We start from the raw sequence: 23,648 nt of genomic DNA on the forward strand, positions 1-23,648 counted from the left end.
GATGCAGGGTCTGCATGCTCTAACACTATCCACTAGTCCTCTATTTGTGGGGAATTAACCTTTTTGTTCAGGGGCTCTAAACATGAGGGTTCTAAAACTGGTTAGAATTCATGAGTCCATGAATTTGAATAAAGGAATTACACCTTCATTTTCACTCATCTCTACCTCGAATTTAGCATTTCTCTCAATTAAAAAATGTCACCAATGGGCTTCCCTGGTGGCGCAGTGGTTGAGAATCAGTCTGCCAATGCAGGGGACACGGGTTCGAACCCTGGTCCAGGAGGATCCTACATGCTGCGAAGCAACTAAGCCCGTGCACCACAACTTCTAAGCCTGTGCTCTAGAGCCCATGAGCCACAACTACTGAGCCCACGTGCAACAACAACTGAAGCCCGCGCGCCTAGAGCCTGTGCTCCACAGCAAAGAGAAGCCACCGCAATGAGAAGCCTGCGCTCCGCAATGAAGAGTAGCCCCCGCTCGCCACAACAAGAGAAAGCCCGCGCGCAGCAATGAAGACCCAACGCAGCCAAAAATAAATAAATAAATTTATTTTTTTTAAAAATGTCAGCAACGGGGTGGCTTGCCTGGCAGTCCAGTGGTTAAGACTCTGAGCTTCCACTGCAGGGGGCACGGGTTTGATCCCTGGTTGGGGAACTAAGATACCACAGTGGGCCGAAAAAAAAAAAAGTCAGCAATAAATCACAATAGCTTTTCACAGAATCTGTGACTTTGTCATTAGGTAGAGAAATCACAGATGTTTTCATATTACATTACAGGTATTGCAGAATATGTATAGATCTCTCTATATAGTTTTTAATTCATAAAATATATAGGATTACAATATACTTTATGTACATAAAAACTTTATTGGGGCTTCCCTGGTGGCGCAGTGGTTAAGAATCTGCCTACCAATGCAGGGAACATGGGTTCGAGCTCTGGTCCGGGAGGATCCCGCATGCCCCGGAGCAACTAAGCCCACGAGCCACAACTACTGAGCCAACGTGCCGCAACTACTGAAGCCCACGCGCCTGGAGCTCGTGCTCCACAACAAGAGAGGCCACCGCAATAAGTCCACGCACCGCAATGAAGAGTAGCCCCCACTCGCTGCAACTAGAGAAAGCCCGCGCACAGCAACGAAGACCCAACACAGCCAAAAATAAAAATTAATTAATTTTTTTAAAAATTTAAAAAAAAAACCTTACTGTCCACAGGCTTCAGTAGAGACAACACTGGGTCCATGACACACAAAAAAGTAAAGCACCCTTGCTTTAGTTGCCAGGTGGTGGGGAAATGGAGGGTGGCTCTCAGGGGAGGGGCCAGCCTAGGGAGGAAGGCACTAGGGGCTTGGGACAGCAGCTCTTCACCAGCTGGAAGGGAAGCATCTCAATATTTTACAAAGGGTGTGGCAGTCCCCATGTGCACCCCGGCTCCAGCCCAGGTGGGCACGTGTGGTGGGTCTCCCTGTAGAATTTGGGTTTTCCTGCTCAACCCAGTGGTGGGGTCCTCGTGACACCCCTAAGGAGTCAAAGCAAAAATATCTGGCTGACTTCAAAGAGACAGAATCTGAGGCCCCGATCTGGCAAGGTCCAGATCAGCCTTCAAGGTCAACAGCTCGTCTTCACCAGAGCCAGGACTAGCCCCACCCGGCCCTGTCTTCTTCCTCCTTCTACTGCCCAGGCATCCTCTGGGTTCCCAGGAAAAGTGCCAGGACCAAATGCACCCAGTTGCACCATTAGCAGTGGGACCAGTGCCAGAGGCATGAAGACTTAAAAGGAGGCAGGGTGCCAAGGCTTCTCCCAGCCAGGCCTCCTCCAGGCCCAGGGGACACAGACCTCTTCAGATGAGGGCTTCTTTGGTACATGCTCCAGGGATGAGGACCTCAGAACAGGGACCTCCCTATCCATCTGACGGTGGAAGTACAGCAGGCCCGATCCAGGACCCCAACCCGATTCAATTTAGCAGGTGCAGTGAGGACTGTTACCAGAGTGGTAGGGGAGGTTTTTCTTCCTGACACCTGTGTTGGCCTAAAAGTCCCTCTTGCTTGCTATACCTTCTCTGTAGACTTGTAACCCCCAAAACAACACTTCCAACTCCAAACACTTGTATACCTGTACAGCCTCATCTGCAAACCAAACCCCCCCCCCCACCATCCCACGCCCCTTCCTCACCTTTGTGACAGCTGACAGTTGCTGACCACTTACTTCTTGGTGAAATTCTTTCTTCCCTTAGTTTTAACACAGCCTGCTCCCAAACAGGCTCCTGCCCTCCCCTCTCCGGCTTTTCTTCCTGTCTCCATCACTGGTTCCTCTCCCTCTGCCCTGCTCTCAGATGCTCATTGGCCTTCTCTGGGGTTACACACGCCCACTCAGTGACCCTCCGTTGTGAGGGGCGGACTGTTAGCACTGAGTCTCCCATTAAGTGGAGCGCATTTGGCATTCCTGCCCCCTGTTCACTGAACACCAGTAGAGCCAGGTAGCCACACCATCATCCCAGCCACCACCACAAATGCTTGAAAATTTAGGACGACTTTGACAGGAAGAGATGAGGGAAGAGCATTTAGGCACAGTGAACGGCATAAAGCGAAGGTCTGGAGGCAAGATTTATCAGCTGCATTCAAGAAAGTGAATATTTACAATGTGAAAGACCTGTGGAGCCTTGTGGTTCAGGTGTTGGGGCTTCTCCTGAGGACGATGGTGGGCCACTGAGGAGGACTAAGCAGGAACGACCTGGCCAGATTATCTCTGGCAGCTGAGTGAAGGGTGGATTGCAAAGAATGAAGCTAATAATAGCCAATATATATTGAGTGCTAGGCCCAAGCCTGGGTGCTTTATATGTGTTAACTTAGACTGCTCACAATCAATTCTGAGGATTATGCCCATTTTTCAGAAAATGCAGGCCCAGCGAGGTTAGCTTGCCCTGCCAACATTGCACAGCTATTAAGTGGCAGTGTCAGGATGCAAATCTAGGCAGTCTGGCTCCAGAGTCCACGTACTACCATAGTAGTGGCAGAGGGGTGTTGAGCAGTGTAACTGTAGGACTTCGAGTGAGAGGTGAAGGAACTGGAGAGAAGTAGATGAAGTTGAGATTTTTTAAGAGGTGAAATCTCCAGGACTGGTGACTGATTGGATGGAGCTGGAAACAGGGAGGAGCTGAGACTGAATCCCTTGTTTGTGGCCTGAATGCCAGGGTGAATAAGATTCTTCCAAGAATCCTCCCTAGGACCCTCCAAGCAGGACGACTCTTGCTCCCCTGTATGCCCAGTTCATCTTATTCTAGGGACAGGTATTTGTTCCCTGTGTCTCACTCATTTTAGAATCCCAGAGTTCAGCCCAGGTCCTGGCCCCCAGCAAGTGCGCCACAGAACCCAGCTGAATTCCAGCCCGTCTAGGCCTCTCAGGGTTAGATGAACTCCTCAGCCCAGAGAGGGAGAGGGAGGCCTAGCGCCACGTGTATCCAAATTGGCACTTGGAACAGCAAGCTGTAAACCCTGCAGTAAACTCTCCACCTATCTCAGCTCCTGGATTCCCTCCATTAAGGAAGTGAAGACCTCCTCTGGGTCTGGGGCAGGACTGGGGGTGGTGCTACGTGCACGGCAGCCAGGCCAGGGGGCCTCCCCAAGGCAGCTGAGGGCAAGATGGCTCCAGGCCTTAGCCTTCTCTCACTGATGGGGGCTAAAAGGACAACCTAATGGTCCTAGTGGCCTCGGGGGGTCAGGGAAGGTGGGGTAGAGGGCAAGGCCACCTCCCCAACACCTTCCCAGCCACTGTAGAGTTGGGGGCCCTTGTCCCAGCCTCTCTCTGTTCTTCAGGGCTGGCTACGACTTTTGGCCAAAGCTTCCCCTCTCAAGGCCTGGGTCTCCTTCCTTATCAAAGGAAAAACCCTTTCCAGCTGCAACACATACTAAATGCTGACTCTAGATGCCGGGTGTGGGGTCAGGCTACAGCGGGTTAGGAAACAGGAGGGCCCTGGGACCACATCACGGCCCCCTCAGCCACCACCACACGCACATGCTGGCCCACAACCAGAAAACAGAAAAGGAGAGTTTATTGAAAACTATATACAGTTGGTCCAGCCCCTACCCCAGGCTGCAATCTGGGCAGGTCCCTCCCACACCTCAGGCAGGATCTCAGCCCCTGATGGTAGAGGCCAGGGCTGCAGTCAGGGCCCAGACCCCCTTGGGAAGCTTGACTGCCAGACCCCACAAGGACCTTCCTCTGTGAATTTACAACTCTGGCCTGTCAGTGGTGGGCAGGGGACAGGGAATGGGTCCCTGCCCTGACCTAGTCAAAGCCTGGATAGGGGAACACTAGTCTGAAACTTGGGCCCAAGAGGCCCAGCTCGGCTGTCCAGAAGTCCTGGCTACTCCTCCCACGGGAGGTCTTCCTGGCTATGGAGGCAAACAGCCCCCCACCACCCCACCCCACATGCCAGGCCCCATGGGCTGCACAGACTTGGACGGGGGACATCAGGCACCCTCCCCCCCAACACTGACTCAGGGTTCAGGGCTTCTGGAGCACTGCCCAGGCAGAAGACCTGGGGTTGAGAGGTGAGTGCTGGAGTGGTCACGGCTGCGGGCCCAGGACCCTCCTGGGGTAGGGGGTGGTTTGGGGGTCAGGGCGTCCCGCTGTAGGAATAGTCTGCTTTGTTGTGCATCACCAGCCGGTCATCCACGAAGTAGAAGCTGTCAGACTGTGTTTCATATGGGTGACGGATCATCTCGTTGACTGCAAGAGAGACCCAGCCAGTAGGGGCAAAGGTCAGAAGCCTGAGCCAGGCCACCGCAGGGGCTTCAGGACTAGGGGACGCGGACAAGCTGAACAAAGAGTTCCCCCAGCCTCTTTGAGCCTCAGTTTCCCTACAGGTGACACACGAATGGTGGCCGGACACAAGAGACCCAGGGAGGGAAGAAAGGGGCTCAGACCCACGCTCCCCACAACTTGGTCTCTCTGAGTCCCCCTGCATCCCTCCCACAGGGCCCTGCCCACGCACTCAGCTCCTCAGAGAGAGGGGGGAAATCATAGATGTGCTCGCAGGTGTTCTTGCTGCTGGGGATGCAGAAGCCAAAGTGGAAGTCAAAGCTTTTGAGCAGCTGGTTGCGGAAGTAGTGCCTCTCAATCATGCGGAAGTTGTTGACAGGCTTGTCTCCCACTGTGAACTCCACGCTGAGTGAGAGAAGGGGGCGGGGCTGAGCTGGGACTCAGGAAGGACTCCCTACCACCCTCACCCGCACCTCAGCCCCCACCCCTAGCCCTCACCCCGGCCCAGTGACTCACGTGGCTCCCACCTGCCTCAGGCGGAGGAAGGCAGGCGTAAACTGGTAGCGGACAAAGCGCCCAGCATTGGGGTCCAGGTCCCGTGGGTTGATGGGCAACCGCTCTGTAATGCACCCCAGCTGGGGCTCAGTGGGCTTCAGGCTGGGGCCCATGCCCACCCGGGCTTTCACCCCAGGGCCCTCATCTGTCTGAATTTTTCAAAACTCCTCAGGAGATCCTGATGTATACTGAGGGTTCAGACCACTGGCTGAATGCTTCCAATTGCTTCCAACTGGTCAGCGGGTCACCAATTTCAACTGAGATTCCCTAAGCCGCAAGAGACAAAAAGACCTGGGGCCTCCGGGACTGCAGTTCCCAAGGGGGCCTGCAGGGGGCAGGCTGGCAGGGACTGAAGAGGCAGGATTGTCTTCCCAAGATGTCCAACCCCAGGAGCACATGGGAAGGAAAAGAAGAGGCCCAGCCCCAGGCAGAGGCCCCCCTGCCTGGTGTCTCCTGAGAAGGCCTGGGTGCAAGTGCCAGCTCTGCTCTGACTCCTCTGTGGCCTGAGGAGTCCCTGGGCAGCCCATTTCACAGCCCTCGCCCACCTCCCTCTGTCGATGGCCCACCCAACCCACTGACCTGAGGCTGGGGGCTTCTTGATTTCAAAGAGAACAGTGCCTGAATCCATGTCCCGAATCTTGAACCTGACGAAGTCAATCTTGTAGATATTCTCCTCAGGGGAGCACAGGTAGTCTAGGGGAGACGGGCGGCTGAGCAAGGAAGGGGCCTGCCCAGAAGCCCCTGCTGCCAACTCAGCTTTAGTGGAACCCCGAACTAGCTACCACCTTCCCTGCTCCCTAAGGTCACCGCCTTGCAGAAAGAGAGAATTGAGCCCCTACCCTGCGGGAGCCCCCATAGTGTGCGGGAGACATAGCTCTGCCATTGGGATCTAATGGGAGACAAATGGTTCCATCCTGGTAGCCTCTGGGGTCAGGGAGGGGCAGGGTGGAGAACAAGGCCACCTCCCCAACACTTTGCCGCCCACCCAGGGGTTGAGGGTCCTTATTCCAGCCTCTGCTTTGCCAGGACTGGCTCGGTGACGTTTAACCAAATGAGTCTCTAATCTGATGGGGAGCCCTTCCCCCGCCACCATGAGAGGGAAGATAGAGCCCTGCTTTTAGGAACCTCACTCTAACAGGGGTGACACAGCTCTACCTCAGGAGAGGATGCCCCCGCCCCCACCCCATAGCCACCCCTGGCACACATCTAGGTGTGTCAAACAAGGAGTTTCTCTGACCTGGGTAGTGCTGGGGCAAGCGAACAACCCCTTCCCTATCCCTCCTCACCCCCCACCCCGGCCCCTCCTCTCCCCATAAGAGGCTTACACAAACCCAGCTCCCTTAAGCAGCTTAGCCAAAGCTCTGCTGACTCAAGCCCAGAGCCTGGAATATTGGGGGGGGGGGGGGGAAGGGAGCCACCTTTGCTCCCATCCCTGTTGATCTTCAAGCAGGAGGTCTTAGCAAACAGAAGGAACCCCCTCAAAGGTCATCCATCCAGCCTTGATGCTGAGCCACCCCCAGAGAGAAGAGTACAGGCAAGGCCAGTAAGAGGGTGTGGCAGGTGCATCGGGGGTGTGCATGGGGTAAGGGGAGTCCTCGAGCCCAGAAGAGGAACCAGGAATAGTGGTGGGCCCTGCTTGAAGAAGCTTAGAAATAGCAGGGCCTGATCCAACCCTCACCGCTCTTGCAGCAGCAACTGCAAGCACTCAAGGAGGCCCTGGCAGCGAATAGGAAGGAACACAGAGGTGCAGTGGGGGCTCTGGTGCTGTCAGCCTGCATAGCATCACATCCTCCCTGTAGAGGCCCGGAAATCACCCTCCAGGCCCCTAGACCACCTCTTATTCCTCTGGGGCAGGAAGAGGAAGTGAATGTAAAGTCATTCTCTCTCCCTCAAGCCTGGGGCAGCCCCCTCCAGGAAGCCCTCCTGGTAGCCACCTGGCACCTTGGGGTCCAGCAGGGACTACATAGGGCTTGTGGAGGGGCCTGAGCCCTGGCCTGCCCATCACAGCCCATGGTGGTGAGAGGAGAGAAGGAGGAATGGAAGTAGGTAACTCCTACCTCACCCTGTACACACCTTATTTTCACAGAAAGTAAGCACTAATCCAAAGATGTAGAAGGAAGGTGCGGGGCATAAGGAGAGGATGTGGCAGAACTGGGAACAGCATCCTAGTTGCCCAACTCCCAGCTCCCCATAAAGCCCTCCTTCTTCCCCCATTCTCTAACTTCTGGAGCCTCTCCTCTCATTTGAGAACAACTTGCAGTATGACCTCAGTCTTTTCTATCACAAACTCAACCTATCAACTCCTCTGTCCTTAGAGGAAGTGAGGAACAGGAGAGGTCCATGGCTCAGGACACCACCTCCACTCCCTCCCTCTGCTAGAGAAGGATGAGGCCTGGGACCGAGGGTCAGGTCAGATAAGGGGCAGACTGGCCGAGGGCTCAGAACACAACTGCTCCCTTCCCCTCAGCCACAAATAGCTTCCTAAGCTGGATTCAGGGCTGAGTAATCCAGGAACAAAAAACCTCAGACCTGTGCGATTAGGGTCAGAAGAGACCAGGCAGCGGTGTCAGTGGGGAGAGTCCTGGAGCCCTGTTCTCAACTTCTACAAAAGAAAGGGCTCCTGTGAAGACTCTTCCTCTGCTCATCTACAGCAGATGCCGCATCTCTAAGGGCTATAAATTTCCTCCAAATTCAGAGACACACGGTTGTACATGGGTTGGAAGCCCCCATAGTTGCAAAATAACCTCTAAAGTTACCTAGGACCTGGACAAGTTAGACACCCTATAAGGAAGTTCTGCCCCAGAGCTAACCTGAATCCTAAATGCTGTTGTTGCCAATTACAGCCCAATTGGCACCAACATCGGACTGGCCCAGGCCCCCTCCCTCTACCAGTGCCTGCTCGGGTAAGGCAGCTCAGCGCTCTGGGGGCCTAGCCAAGAATGGTTGCTGCCTGGCTCAGAGAGACGGGAGATGCTGGTCCCCCGGGGACCCAGATGCACAGGCCTAGACCTGCCATCATGGCCTCCTCCACAGCTCTGTTTGGGAGCCCTGGGCTCTGCTGCTCCTGCAGCTCCAGAGCTCTCTCAGAGGGAGCTGCGGCAGGGTTACTAATCAATGAGGCCAAGGTAGTAGGCCACTCCAAACGCCTTCTGTTCTTTGAGGCTCAGCCACTGCCTCTGCCATGAGACTTTCCAGCCCTTGTTCCCTGCCTATGGTGACCCCCTCCCCTGGCCTGAATGCCCAGTTGTCTGCCTCTAGGCAGCAGCCATGAGCAGTCCTGTGGGGCCCTCAGTACTACTGATAAAAGAGCCCTATTTACAGGGCATGCACAGCATGCCAGGCATGGTGCAAAATCAGAGGATTTATTTTCACAGTAGCTCTGCAAGGTAGGTATCATTATCCCCGTTTTACAGATGAATATGCTCAGAGAGGTGAAGTTATTAGCCCAAGGTCACACAGTCAATTACATGGCAAAGTTGGAACTTCAACTTAGGCAGTCCAGCTCAGAAATTCAACCACAGTGGAGACCTGGCCTCCCAAAACAGGACAGGCCCTAGTCCAGGCTAAGGGTGGGCATTAACCCACTCCCTTGAGAGCGCCCAGAGCCAACCCACTGAAGCTTCCTCCTCAGGTCCTGTCCTGGAGAGGGGGATGGCCCCAGACTTCCTGAGGTGTCCAGGGTGAAGGCATTAATGGTCGGGGAGAACTGAGGGTTTTGATACCACCCTGGTAACTCAGCCTCCACCTAGCCTCCAGGGTGGAGGAGACTGAGGGTAGACTGCACTCAGCCCCCTTCCTCATTATTGCAGAGAAAATCTTCAAAGGGCTCTGAAGACTCTGTGGGGAAGGGGTCACAGTTGCAGGTGTTGCTCCACTTCCACCTGGGAAAGGGGGATGGACTCCTCAAAAAGTAAGGAGTGGGGTGGAAATAAATCTCTAAAGGGACAAGAGGGGCGCAGAGACAGATCAAGGGAAGGGGGAACATGAGATCTCAGGCCTGGAGGCAGACGTGGAGGGGGACTCTGGTGGGGGAGGGGAGGCAGGGGGAGGGCGGGAAAGGGGGCGGGGGCCCGGGCTCCGCGCGCCTCGAGGGCCCCCTCTCGTGCTCTCTCGCTCCCGCCCGCGGGTGGCGCTCCCTCGCGGGTGCTCACCGCCCGTGATCCGCTGCAGCCCCAGCACGTCCTCCGGCCCGATCGGCTGCTTCCTCTGCAGCGGCCCCGGCCTGGGCCCCGGGCCTGCCTCCGGCTCCGACTCGGACCCGGATTCGGATTCCGCCTGCAGCTCCGGCTTGGTCTCTAAGCTCCGGCCCGAGGCCCCTGGAGCGGGCTCCACCCCCGTCCCGGCCCCGCCGCCGCCCTTCTTCACCTTCATGGCCTCGCGGGGCCGCAGCTAGCTTGCTGCCGCGGCGGCTGCCTGCGCCGGCTGGAGCCGAGGGAAGGGGGAGCGTCCGCAGCCCCGCCCCCGGCCGGGCAGGGGCCCCAGGTACCGCCCCGCCCCCAGGGTGGGCCCGGTACTGGCCCCGCCCACCGCCCGCCCACCTGGGCTACTCACCCGGGGCAGGGAGGCGGCCCGCCCTGGGCTTCTTTCATTTTTTCGATAGGGATTTTAAGGGGTCTTGGCTACCTTCTCCTTCTTACTCGCTGTGCTCTAGCCACTCCCCCCCCTCCCTCTGCCCCGCAAGCGAGTTCCCGCCTCAGGGTCTTTGCCTGGGATGCTCTTCCCCCAGATGGCCTCCTCTTGCCCTTCTGGTCTCAGCTCAAATGTCATCTGCTCAGAGACCCTCTCAAACACGCCCAGTCACCATCTGATCAGCCTGTTTTTTCTTTCTAATGCATTATCTGAAATTAGTTTCATTTGCTCACTGACTCCGCCTCCTAAAAGACCAGTTCGGTGAAAGTGGAGATCCTGTCTTTGTTCTCTATAATACCCAGCACCTACCTAGCACAGTGCCCCGTGCAGCCTGTGCTCAATACAGTTGACCCTTGAACAACATGGGTTTGAAGTGCGTGGGACCACCTATTTGTGGATTTTTTTCAATAGAAAATACTACAGTACTACACGATGGGAGGTTGGCTGAATCTCTGGATATGGAACTGCAGATCAACAGAGCCAAATATAAATTATACTCTGATTTTTGAATGCACAGAGGGTGGGCACCCCACCCCCGATGTTGTTCAAGGGTCAACTGTATGTTCTTTTTTTGAATTTATGAATCAGTTAGTATCTGAGGGCTTACACTGGTACAAGCTATTCTCTCCCAGACCCCCTGCTAGACAACCCAGGACATACCGAAGGACAACAGCCTACAATGTCCAGCCACCACAGGGCCCTCCAGGACATCGAGGCAAGAAGGGCACATGGCCAGGTGGAAGCAAAATGGACCAGTGAGCCCAGGAGGACAGACACCAGGAAACCATTACTTACATACGAACGAAGAATGAAAGGTATGCTCATACTTCATATCATTCCAATTCACATTCAACCAATGTTTCTTGAGAGCCTAGAATATGCCAGACACTATCACATGCTCATCACATTTAATCCTCACAACCACCTTGTAGGGGAGGTATCATTAGTACTATTTAAACAAGTGAAAAACTGAGGCTCAGAGAGGATTAAGTGGCTTATTCAAAGCTCCCCGGATGATAAGTACAGAAGCAAGGGTTTGAATTCAGGCATGTTTAATCCCAAGTCCAGAACTTTCCCCGCTCACCACACTGCCTCTATGAAAGGGTGAAGGGAACCTCTGCCACACCCAGCATCAGGCTGCACCCAACAGGTGTAGCCAGCCAGGAGGGAGGGGAGTAAAGGAGAAGGTCCCAGAGGTGACAGGTGCTTGGCCCCTTCTATGAGAGCAGTGCTAGGGCTCTCCCTGAGGGGTTAGAGAGAAGCGTGGAGGGAAGGGCCCTAGAATCCAACCCAGAGCTTTCCCCTAATGCTCCCTCTCAGTGCAAGAGGACTGTGAGGAACAGGGCAGAAGCACAAGCTGCCCCTGCTCCAGAGGGAGATAGAAAAGGGCCTTCAAGTTCAGGCCAGGTAAGGAGGCCCAGGTGATGTGTCTTTTGAGCATGGGGGGGTGGGGGTGGGGGGATGAAGAGTGGGAGGGACCTGAGTCAGAAGAATGGGAAGGAGTGTTATACTTTGACTGCTGGAGTGGCAACAGAGCAGGCTGGAGACAAGTCATTTGTGGCAGGCCCCATTATATGCCTCTCAATCTAACACCTCCCCTCCTGGCTGGAAAGGAAGGCTTCCTACTGTGATGCTGCCCTGCTCAGTCTATCTTCTCAGGCTTTTTCCAGGACTTGCGAGTCTCCAGGAAGATCTTGAACAGGGACAAGAGGATGGGCACAGCCATAGGCAGGAAGAGTGGGATGTAGATGGCAAACTTCTGGTCATCAGGGAAATAGAGGAGATGGAGGAGTGAGGGATCAAAAAAGGCACGCTCTGAGGATGTCACAGCTTCCTGGCTGGCAACGAAGGCAGAGGCCAGGTGCCCAGAGGCCAACTCCTCCGCTGCCTTCTGGACTGCAGCTACAGCCCTGTACACCTAGGAAGGGGGCAGGGGGTTACCAAAAAGTCCTAGGCATCGGTTGGTGGGGAGGGTGGGAGAGGGCCTCACTGTGTCTTCCGTCTACCAGGAAGGTTGCCTGGAGTTCGCCCAGGATATATGGAGGCCGGTATAAAAGGGCTAGGGGGTATCTTCTCAGTGCCTGCTTAACACCTCACACCCACACTTAGACTCCTTACTGGGGAGCTGGCACTGACCTCTAGAGGAAGCCTGGGCACTCAAGGATGGCATGCCCACACATCCTCTGGACCTCAAATGGCTCTCTGGTTTCACCACACCCTGGGCCCTGCTGGCCACTCCAGTCCTAGGCCACAGAATCCGTCCCCTGCCTGCTTACCTCAGATGCCACATCGTCCTTGATGACAATGTTGCTGATCTTGCCCAGAAGCTGGGCCAGGGAAGTGAGAGTGGTGGTGGCTGTGGCCAGGTTCTCCACTGACCGAGCCCAGAGCAGCCGGTCCAGCTCCCAGCTCATTATCCCTTCACTCTTAGACCCTGAAAACATGCATTTTGGAGGCATCTGGGGCTGAGCAATCCCAAAGAGCAGCCTGTAGGAACAGCAAAGAAGGTCAAAGGGGCAGAAGGTGGGAGAAGATGGTTAGGATTCCTAGAATAACTATTAGGATTTTCGATCTCACCCAGAACCACAGGGGTTGTAGGAAGTGCCTTAGCGTCTTAGGGGGTGAGCAGCAACACTAAGTAACACAGAGCCCCAAGCCCCACTTTTACCAGTGGTTTTTCACTTTTACCTGTTTCTATATTATTTCTATATTCTAAGATCTCGTGTGAAAAAAGGTTCCATGGCTAAAATATTTCTAATTAACACCAACTAGTTTAATCCCCTCACCCTGTCTACCCTCTCTTTGGACAAATGGGGCCCCTGAGCCTTAGTTAAGGGATGATCCAGGACCACCTCTGACAAGGCATTCATGCTGTGCCTCTCTATTCCTGCACCATGGCAGACATTGCTAATCAATCAGAATCCTCTTTCCTGATGAGCCCAGACACAGCCTTAGAATACTCAACACAGGGCATCAGGAGGCCACTATCAATAGATCCGTTCGCACAAGAATTAACAGCTATTTTCTTAAGCATCCCTAATCACAGCCTATGGACCTGACATTCATGAGCCTATTTTTCCTAAAACACTTTTTGTCAACAACTAGTCTTTCTTAAGAGAAGGATGAAGTGATCCTTGGAAACCTTTCTTGGTTTCCTTGGGGCTCCAGGCACAGCCAAGGTATCCCTGCCAAGTGAGGGTTAACTGCAGTCAGCCCAGGAGACTGTGGTCAGTCTCAGTGGCCTCGCCCCCAAGTGGATCCCCCAGGACCTCACCGCAACTGAGCCAGGAACACCTCCATCACCCGCACCATGTCCACCTTGACTCTCACCGGCAGCTCCGAGCCATTGTAGGTTTTGGGGTCCACATTGTATACCTGCAGTGGGAAATAAGGGTGCCTCAACATCACGCCAGGACCGTGCACAGCTCTGCCCTAGACACTCTGGAGGCCATGAGAGGAAAGGAAGACATACTCTGTGCTCTTTAAAAATTACAAACCTAATGTTTTTGGAATACCTGCTATTAGGAGCTTTATATAAATTATCTCCTCTACTCCCTCAAAAATCTTGTTAAAGAAATAATGTTTATTCCATTTTACAGTTCCTACCCATGAGAAACTCCAATCTAACAGGGGAGACAACATTCCCAACCTTGTTAAGACTCCCACAAACAGGGCCAAGATCTAAGTTATACACAGAATAGTCCTAAGTCAGCGCAAAACTGCAAGTGCAAAAGGGTCCTACTATATAAACACTGATGGAAATAAGAAGCAGTGGGGCTGGTGCGGGGTGGGGGGGCACACGAGCTCACAGCACCTCACCACCACCCCCCAACCCAGGCTGGGCCACAGAGGACACCAGAGGAACAACAGAAGTAACAGTCTCAAGGAACATCCCTGACGTTTGGGCTCTGGGGTCTCCGTGGTGTGACCATACCATAATGCCACCCCAGCGGGGACTGTGGAAGGCGTTGGTGGCCACTGGAGCCCCATCCTTGTCCTGAATGTACAGGGGGGAGTGGGCAAGCTCAGGAACATACAGTAGAAAGTTGAGCACAGGGTAAAGGGAGGCAGCGCTGGATCCTGTGGCACAAAGAGAAGGAGAGTCAGCACACCAAACACGTTGGGTCTAGATCTTAGGTCCAGGTAAGCCTCTAACTTGCTGGTCACTCACTCTGGGCCTCATTTTCCCCAACTGATAATCACTAGGATATCCTCCAGGCCTGGGTTTCTGTGGTAAAGAACCTCAGCATTCTCCCGAGATGTGCCACATACATGAAGTGCAGCCCTCAGCCTCAAACTGCCCCCAAATCGCCTCTCCTCCAACAGCCTCCCACCTTTTTCGGCAGTGCCATAAAGCAGTCCCTTGGACCTTGTAGGAAAGAAGGGAGGGAAGGAGGGAAGAAGGGAGGGAAGGAGGGAAGAAGGGAGGGAGGGAGGGAGGAGGAATTCGCCAAGGCCTCATGTGCTGCCCCACCAATACCCCTTGGTCCACACTGGCCTAACCCTGGTGCCTAAAATTCCACAACTAGTGATATACTCCCTTTGGTTTGCATCTATTACAGTTCTACTGTACTGTACTACCTACTTTTCTGAGGTACCAGCGCCAAAATGAAAAACTGGAACCCCAGCTTCAAGGTTCTTCAGCCTCAATCAGCAGAACTGTCAATTCAAATTCTGCCTTCAGGTACTTCTGCTGTTGTCTTTCCTACACGTGTGGCCATATTTTTCCTGGATGGCTTGCAGGGAGGGAGACGCAGCCTATCCATTTGTTTATAAAAAGTGCTGGGAATGTTTAATCAATGCTTTTGGATGTGACAGTGTGGAGATGGAGATGTCAACAGACTATTGTGAAAAAGGAGCCTAAATGCCCAGCACCTCCTCAACGTCCTTGGACCAACCCAACCCAGGAGCCATCGCTATATACAACCCGCCTCCCACCCCAGGCTGAGCCTTCAGGGTCCTTCCCCGGCCTGGCAGAAAGACCCTCCTCATCAGGAGCTCACCAAGCCGGGACTCCACTGGGTTGATGACATGGGGGAGGCTGTGTGCGGCCAAATAATAGCTGGAGGAAGCTGGGTCAAAGCGGGGGTTTACCCCCAACACTGCGTAGTAAAGGATCTGTAGAGCAAAGAGGGAGCATGCTATTTGTCTACTGAGCTATATTCCAATTTGTCCCCCCAAAAGATTTGAGGTGCCTTAAAAAGATAACCATTAGGCAGGGCAAAATATAAGAGACAAAAATCAAGGCTGAGAGAAAACAGGAGTAGGGAAAAAAACAACAAAGCTAAGGGTAAAGTTAACACACTAAATCCATGTTTTGAACACCAAATTATTTTACCAGGCTTTCTCACAGCCTAAACAAAGAATAGCATAATTAAGTGTCCACAAGATCAAATCAAATCGGTTATTCAGAAGTAATTTCTCCCACTACCAAGACCTGATAAAAATTTCTCCCACCTTTTCCCTAAAAGGATACTGTGTAATTCAGAAGACTACATTCATCACATCTGTATTGTTACTACATTAACATATTTCAGGAAGTTTTTTTGTTTTTGTTTTTGTTTTTTTTTGTTTGTTTGTTTGTTTGTTTTTTAATAAATTTTTAGGATGGCACAACTGGTGAATACAGTTCCAGAGGGAGCCATAGAGAAGTTACTTTTTTAACAAGCATTGACAAAACTCCCCAAGCTGGACACCAAGGAGGGAAAGTAGACCCCAGAACCATATACATACACAGGAATTTCCTGGCAAATCAGCAAGCTCAAAGAGCTGGAAGAACAGACTACACCTGTAAATGCCAAATATGGAGGGACTTGGAAAAGGATGGTGCAGTCGGGAAAAGGGCTCCTCAACTTGCTCCCAGTCTCACCTGAGAGTCCACAGAGAAGTTGCCCACAGCCCTGAGGGCATTCAGGAAGGGCTGCACGTAGCGCTGGACAGCCCCCTCAATGTCCCAGTGGACGTCATGGGACTTGGGGTCAGGGTTGAGTAAACTGAAGGTGATTTCATAGCCTATAAAAACAGGAGTCAGGGAAGCCAGAGGCATCTGTGGATCAAAGGCAGCCTGTACCCCTGGCTGAGCTGAACTTGGTTCTCCTCTGAAATGGGGCTGGTTGCCATCATGGATGCAAAGGGAGGATAAAACTGGGATGAGGAACACTGAGTGCTTTAAGAAAAAGATGAAACCACAGAAGAAAGGAGTGAAGCGTTTGCATGCAGAGTCCCCTCCTGCCCCACTGTCTCCACATAATTCACTTCCCTCTCCCTTCCCGTGGCACAGCCCGGTCACCCTACCCAAGCTGGACTTGAGAGGCCGCCTCTTATCAGAGCTCCACTTGTCCTCTGGGAGGTGGTCAGCCAAGGCTGCAGCAAGCACGTCCTCAGTCAAAGACATGGCCTGGGCTACTTGGATTACACGGCGGCCAATGATGTTAAAGGCCTCCCGGTGCATTATCCCCCGCACAACTGCCATCCTCTTGGGCCCAATGTAGCTCATCATGTCCTGTGAGGAGCAAGCAAGGGACAGAATACCCACGGCTCAGGGAAGAAAGCAGAAGAGCACTCTGGCTCCTGTCTTTGAGAATCTGGCCTTTTGCCACCGACCAACAGGCCTGCACCTCTCTCTAGATTCATTGCGAACTATTATGTCAACATTTCTGAGCTATGGGTATATATGAGTGCTTTCATTCATTTCAGTTCCCTTCTTCTTCCCAGTTGACATAAGTGCAGGCAACAGCTATATCTTCATGGGCTGGAAACTAAGGGATGGCATGCTGAGCAAGAATAAACAAACACTGGAAAGTTTGATATAAGTAAATGGCAAATGGCAAAGAGGCAAGTACAAGAATTTTCACAGCAGCATTATTTGTAATAGGATAAAACTGGAGACAATCCAAATGCCTGTCAGCAACAGAATGGATAAATTGTGATATGTTTATACAATGAAACATTAGACAGAATTTTAAATGAATGCATTAGATTCAACTAGACATATTATCATAGATGATTCAAACATAAAGGTCAAGAAAAATGAAAACTGGAGAAGAACATGCGCTGCATTACGGCATTTATATAAAGTTCAAAAATATATAAAATTAAACATATTGTTTATAGAGATATATGTGATAAAACTTGAAAGAAAAATATGAAAATGATACATACAAACTATGGTCACCTTTGGCTGCAAGGGAATGGGATATAATCATGGAGATGCACAGGGCTGCATTATAGTTTGCAAGCTGGGGGTGGGTACACGGATGTTTATTAAAATTTTCCTTCATCTTTTTGTAATAATTAAATATTTCATTATAAATTAAAAAATAAAATGGTAGCTGGTACAGCTCCCACCAAGCCTTTTGTTCAGAAACTGAAAAGGTCAATGTATTGCTCATATTATCATCACAGCCCATTCAAACCAGCTTCTTTAACCCTATTGATTTTTTTTCCACTTTAAATTGGAACTTTAGGACTTCCCTGGTAGTGCACTAGTTAAGAATCCGCCTGCCAATGCAGGGAACATGGGTTCGAGCCCGGGTCCGGGAAGATCCCACATGCCGCAGAGCTACTAAGCCCGTGTGCCACAACTACTGAGCCTGCGCTCTAGAGTCCGTGCTCCGCAACAAGAGAAGCCACTGCAATGAGAAGCCCGCGCACCTCAACGAAGAGTAGCCCCCGCTCACCGCAACTAGAGAAAGCCCGTGCGCAGCTACGAAGACCCAATGCAGCCAAAATAAATAAATAAATTAATTTATTTAAAAAAAAAAATGGAACTTTAACCACATACAAGCCTTGGATTTAGAAAGACCCAGAGTCAATGAAAACAATCCCTATTTGCATTCTTTTTAAAAAATACTTGAGGAGAGTTTTCTGTAGCAAACGGAAGGAATGGGCAACAATACTGCAAGGAGGAGACTTAGGAGAGGACAAGCTGAAGGGAGAAGGCATGTCTGCAGCCTCTCTGCTCATCCTACCTGAGGGAGAAGTGAGGAGTGTTCAGAGATCACGTACACTGTCAAGGAGCCCTCTGCTTGCTCCGATGGCTCAGCAAACATGGTTTCTGCCTCTGGGGTCAAGAACAGGTGGTGTACCAGGAGCGAAAACACCATCCCCTCTCCCTCTGGCTCCCACACGGTGCCTAACCCATCACTCCACCTCCCACTCACACCCAGCTGACACTGTGGCCAGGCTTGGCCCTTGGTGGCCCAGGCTGAGACACAAGGTCTACATTAGTAGGTAAAAGGAGGAAAACCATATGATCATTTCAATAGATGTCTCAAAATAAACTCAGTGAACATTCTTGATAAAAATAAGATGCACACTTAATGACAAAACACTATAGTTCCATTAAAATTAGCACGAAAACAAGGACGCCTGCTATCTCCTCTATTATTCAGCACTGTTCTTCCTGAAGTTCCTGACCAATGCAGTAAGTGAAAAAAGAGAAACATGAATATTTGAAAGAAAGGTGTCTCATTCCCAGCTTTCCCAGAGAGATTTTGGAGTTAAGACAAATTATGGAGGGAGTTCCCTGGTGGCCTAGTGGTTAGGATTCTGGGCTTTCACTGCCGTGGCCCAGGTTCAATTCCTGGTCAGGGAACTGAGATCCTTGCAGGACGCACGGCACAGGCACAAAAAAAAAAAAAAAAAAGGACAAGATATGGAAACTACACACTTAGAGATCAGAAGGAAAAAGAGGGCTTCCTGTTAAAATGATCACCCCTCCTAGTACCTTGTATACCGCCCAATGACAGGGCCTCCTCCTCATGATCCAAAGCCCTCCGATAGGCCTTCTGGAAACGGCATTTGATTTTCAATTTGTCTTACAGAAAAGAAAGAAGCATGATGAGAAAAGCAAGTGTCAGACTCTGCCCACCCTTCCAGCCCTAATGCTGTCCAGTGTCCGAGGAGAGCAAGATGATTGTTTGCAGAGAAATACCAAGAAGCAACAGCCAATTCTAATGATTTCTGCATGGATGATATAAACACATGACACTCCACCTCTTCCACCTGCCCAGCTCTTGCCTCTCGCTGTGTACCTTCAACCTGAAGTACCCTCCCCAAAGGAAAATCTATTACAATATTCATTACATTAGTAGGTAAAAGGAGGAAAACCATATGATCATTTCAATAGATGTCTCAAAATAAACTCAGTGAACATTCTTGATAAAAATAAGATGCACACTTAATGACAAAACACTATAGTTCCATTAAAATTAGCACGAAAACAAGGATGCCTGCTATCTCCTCTATTATTCAGCACTGTTCTTCCTGAAGTTCCTGACCAATGCAGTAAGTGAAAAAAGAGAAACATGAATATTTGAAAGAAAGAGACAAAATGGCCACTTTTTGAAGTAGTATAATTATTTTCAAAGGGAATCAAAGAGAACCAACTAAAAAACTATTATAAGAAGATGCAAGAATGGGTAGCTTTCTAATAAATACCAGCAATATCCAATTAAAAAAGCAAGTATTTTTAAAAATCCCAATTGCAGTAACAATAAAGAATATAAAAATATCCAGGAATACATGTACAAAACTGTAAGAAAAAAAAAAAAAACACAGGACTTTACTCAATGACATAAAAGAAGATCTGAATAAAATGGAAACACATACAAGGCTCCTAGATGGAAAAACTAAATATTCTCAGGATGTCAATTCTCTCCAAGTTAATCTAAACATGTAAGGCAATTCCAAAGGGATTTTTTTCGCCACCTGGAACTTGACAAGCTGAACCTAAAATTTATTGGGAAAGTTCTTCTTTACAGAATTCCAGAAGAATGCAGAAGAAATGGCAGAATTTAGAAACTGCCATTTTGCAACCTAATGAAATGGATTCCAGTATCAACAGATGCTAAATCATCAGGTGAAAGGTTGACAGAGAACTAAAATACAGAAATCAAGCTGACAATATCTGAACTAAATAATCATCTTTGTATCACCCAAAGTGAAACAACCAGGCCACTACATGATATAGCACGATAGGAAGTACAACACACCAACTGAAAGTATTCTTGCCTAAAAAACTGAACATGGGTAGTGTATATATGTCCACGTCACTCTCTCACTTCATCCCAGCTTACCCTTCCCCCTCCCCATGTCCTCAAGTCCATTCTCTACGTCTGCGTCTTTATTCCTGTCCTGCCCCTAGGTTCTTCAGAACCACTTTTTTTTTTTTTTTAGATTCCATATATATGTGCTGGCATCCACTATTTGTTTTTCTCTTTCTGACTTACTTCACTCTGTATGACAGACTCTAGGTCCATCCACCTCACTACAAATAACTCAATTTCGTTTTTTTTATGGCTGAGTAATATTCCATTGCATATATGTGCCTATATACACTATCAAATGTAAAATAGATAGCTAGTGGGAAGCAGCTGCATAGCACAGGGAGATCAGCTCAGTGCTTTGTGACCACCTAGAGGGGTGGGCTAGGGAGGGTGGGAGGGAGATGCAAGAGGGAGGGGATATGGGGATATATGTATACATATAGCTGATTCACTTTGTTATACAGCAGAAACTAACACAACATTGGAAAGCAATTATACTCCAATAAAGATGTTAAAAAAAAAAAAAACCTGAACCTGGGGACTTCCCTGGCAGTCCTGTGGTTGCGACTCTGTGCTTCCACTGCAGGGGGCACGGGTTCGATCCCTGGTCGGGGAACTAAGATCCTTCATGCCACGAAGTGCGGCCAAAAAATAAATTTAGGACTTCCCTGGTGGCGCAGTGCTTAAGAATCCGCCTGCCAATTCAGGGGACACGGGTTCGAGCCCTGGTCCGGGAGGATCCCACATGCTGCAGAGCAACTAAGCCCGTGCGCCACAACTACTGAGCCTGCGCTCCAGAGCCCTCGAGCCACAACTACTGAGCCAATGCGCTGCAACTACTGAGCCCGCGTGCTGCAACTACTGAAGCCTGCGTACCTAGAACCCGTGCTCCGCAAAAAGAGAAGCCACTGCAATGAGAAGCCCTTGCACCACAACAAAGAGTAGCCCCCGCTCGCTGCAACTAGAGAAAGACCGTGTGCAGCAACGAAGACCCAACGCAGCCAAATTATAATTTAAATAAATAAAATTTTAAAAATTTAAAAAAAAACTGATTTTAAGCAAACCTCTAGATCTAACTACCAGTTTAAGAAATATGGATACTAGAGAAATAAGTTAAATGAAACCAGGAGGAAGAAATCTGCCAAATCCAGAATGTGAGATGTTCTATCAAACAAATGACCTGGTTTTTCCAACAAATCAATGAAAACAAGTATATTGGGATGGGGTAGGGAGAGCTGATATATAATAAAAGAGACAAGAGACTTAAAATGGGGATCATAATGTTAGGATTAAATGAGGCAACACGTGTAAAGTGTTTCACTGAGTTTCTGGCATATAATGAACAACTAATATTAGCTATCATTATTACTAACTAGTGTTATCCCTCCCTCTCCTCCTCATTTAACTTGAATTCCTACACATCCTTTAAAAATCTGGCTTAAGGGCTTCCCTGGTGGCGCAGTGGTTAAGAATCTGCCTGCCAATGCAAGGGACACGGGTTCGAGCCCTGGTCTGGGAAGATCCCACATGCCGCGGAGCGACTAAGCCCGTGAGCCACAACTACTGAGCCTGCGCGTCTGGAGCCTGTGCTCCGCAAGGGGAGAGGCCGCGACGGTGAGAGGCCCGCGCACCGCGATGAAGAGTGGCCCCCGCTCTCCGCAACTGGAGAAAGCCCTCGCACAGAAATGAAGACCCAACACAGCCAAAAATAAATGTAAATAAATAAATAAATTTTAAAAAAAATCCGGCTTAAAAATTACAGCCCTCAAAACCTTCTCTACCTTTCTTTCCTCCAGTTATCGTCTCTTTCTTACGTACAATCTCTGTTTCTTATATACTTATACACTTCTGTGATTTCTTTGTCTCTCTCTCCTACCTATGAATTTCTTGAAACCAATATCAATTTCTTATTCATCCCCAAATTCCTGATACCTACGTGCCTAACAGTCCGTAAAGTATTTAACGTTAAACTGAATTAAGGCCTGTATGTAAGTCCAAATTGATTCCAAACCCTGTGTTCATTCCACTACATCCCACATCCTCCCCTATCCCGTAATGAGCATCACCTACTTCTGATCAGGTAGCACAACTGTTTTATGAATAAAACTGCCCCTTTAATGGTGAATACTGAATTTAAAGCTGCTTTTTTTCTTAGCAAACACACTGTTCATTCAAAGTGGCCTTTTAATAAGTTTGCAATCACCTTTACGGGATACCCATGCTTCTCCTATCCAACCTATCTGCGGACTGAACTCAGACCAGAAAGGCAGCCCTGATCAGGAACTCACACTTCAGAGGGATCTCTCTCTCATGCACAACGGTGAAGGGCAGCTTCTCCTGGTCGTCCAATGGCACTGATTCCTGGGTAAACACGACAGTGACCGGCACCATGAGCCGGAGCTGCGGGAAGAAGCATCAGGGCCACCAGTGAGTCTCCATCTTGCCGGTGGGCTGTCCCCTGGTCTTCCACCACTGAGGTCTTACCTGCAGGGAATTCAGCCCACTGATCTGGGAGTAAGGCAATGGGGCCCGGTAGGTCTCCGTGGTCTTCCACCAGAGCGGCAGCCCCAGCACGATGACCACCGCGGCGAAGAAGAGGGCGGCGCGCTTGCCTCGAACCACCTCTGGGGACACGGGGGGATCCACTGAGGCGCCGCCAGAGGTGGGCTCGGGTGCCGGCCCCACCCCCGACGCGGAGGAGCCCCGGCAACCTGTACTCAACCTCTCAGCCCGCATTCAAAGGGATTCCCCGGCGAGGGGCCCGGACCCTAGTCTGAAGGGATCCTGCCTGAGACGAACCCCGAACCCCCATCCGCGGGACCTCTGGCACAACACAGTCCCCACCGCCGCATTCCTCCCTCGCAATCCACGAGCCGCAGCCCCCTCCCGAATGCCACCGCACCTAGGTCTGTAGCTGCGGCCCCGGGGGCCGCCATACTCGCTTCCAACCGCTCTTGCCGCCGAGGGGAGGAGCTGCGTAGGCCTCCCCCAATCGGAAACCCGCAAGGAGTGGGCGTGCCCACGGCAGCGATCGCGACCAATCACGAGGGGCGCTCCAGACGAAAACCGACGAAGGGTGGGCGGGGTGCGCAGGGAGCTTCTCCCGGAGCTTGAAAGGACTCTGCCCCGGCGATTGAGTAGCTGTGCGGGTTTCGGTTTTGCTGGGAGACACTCTCTGCTTCCTTGTGGAACCCACGCCTAGCCCAGGGAATAAGAGCGCAAACTCTGCAGTTGTTAATTACTAGCCGGGAGACCACGGGAAGCTCTTAAGTCTCAGTGTTCTCATCTGAAAAATGGAGATACTTGACTAAAATGAGGTCATTCATGGAAAGAGCACACGGAAAGTCGCTTATCACGATCATTGTTTATCATCCCTATTATAGAGCTCCTCTTCCGGAGGAGCAAACTAATAGTACCTTTTTAGGATATTTAGCTCATTTAATATTTTAAAAATTCATTTGAATTCATTTACAACTTGTTCAAGTCTGAATACCTCACTTAAAATTCTTGAAAATTCATGAGCACAGAATTCTGGATGATCCTGATCACTTGGGTTCAAATCCCAGCTTCACCACTTTACCTGAGTGAGCTTGAGAAGTTAATTAACCTCTCTGTGCTTGTTTCCTCATATTAAAATAGGGATAGCAGGGAATTCCCT

General features: G+C 50.7%; 2 protein-coding genes across 3 annotated transcripts; both read right to left on the bottom strand.

Moving 5' to 3' along the window:
* Window positions 1-4,026: 4,026 nt before the first annotated feature.
* On the bottom strand, window positions 4,027-10,800 carry UNC119 (unc-119 lipid binding chaperone). The gene is made up of 6 exons (XM_059906587.1): window positions 10,737-10,800; window positions 9,464-9,734; window positions 5,892-6,005; window positions 5,274-5,376; window positions 4,990-5,162; window positions 4,027-4,724 (listed from the first exon to the last, which is right to left on the bottom strand). The coding sequence occupies exons 2-6, from the start codon at window positions 9,681-9,683 to the stop codon at window positions 4,612-4,614; spliced, it is 723 nt and encodes a 240-aa protein (XP_059762570.1). The 5' UTR covers window positions 9,684-9,734; window positions 10,737-10,800; the 3' UTR covers window positions 4,027-4,611.
* On the bottom strand, window positions 9,722-22,972 carry PIGS (phosphatidylinositol glycan anchor biosynthesis class S). Of its 2 annotated transcripts, none has more exons than XM_059906586.1 (12): window positions 22,893-22,972; window positions 22,475-22,614; window positions 22,279-22,390; window positions 18,670-18,759; window positions 17,912-18,003; window positions 16,236-16,443; window positions 15,811-15,953; window positions 14,945-15,059; window positions 13,876-14,021; window positions 13,216-13,316; window positions 12,218-12,428; window positions 9,722-10,812 (listed from the first exon to the last, which is right to left on the bottom strand). In XM_059906586.1, the coding sequence occupies exons 1-12, from the start codon at window positions 22,924-22,926 to the stop codon at window positions 10,729-10,731; spliced, it is 1,476 nt and encodes a 491-aa protein (XP_059762569.1). In that variant the 5' UTR covers window positions 22,927-22,972; the 3' UTR covers window positions 9,722-10,728. The 2 variants fall into 2 exon arrangements, with proteins under 2 accessions (XP_059762569.1, XP_059762568.1); XM_059906585.1 differs by lacking the exon at window positions 9,722-10,812 and adding an exon at window positions 10,977-11,859.
* Between the last annotated feature and the right edge of the window lie 676 nt (window positions 22,973-23,648).

This window comes from Balaenoptera ricei, chromosome 20 (genome assembly GCF_028023285.1).
Source record: "Balaenoptera ricei isolate mBalRic1 chromosome 20, mBalRic1.hap2, whole genome shotgun sequence".
NCBI classification, from domain to species: Eukaryota; Metazoa; Chordata; class Mammalia; order Artiodactyla; family Balaenopteridae; genus Balaenoptera; species Balaenoptera ricei.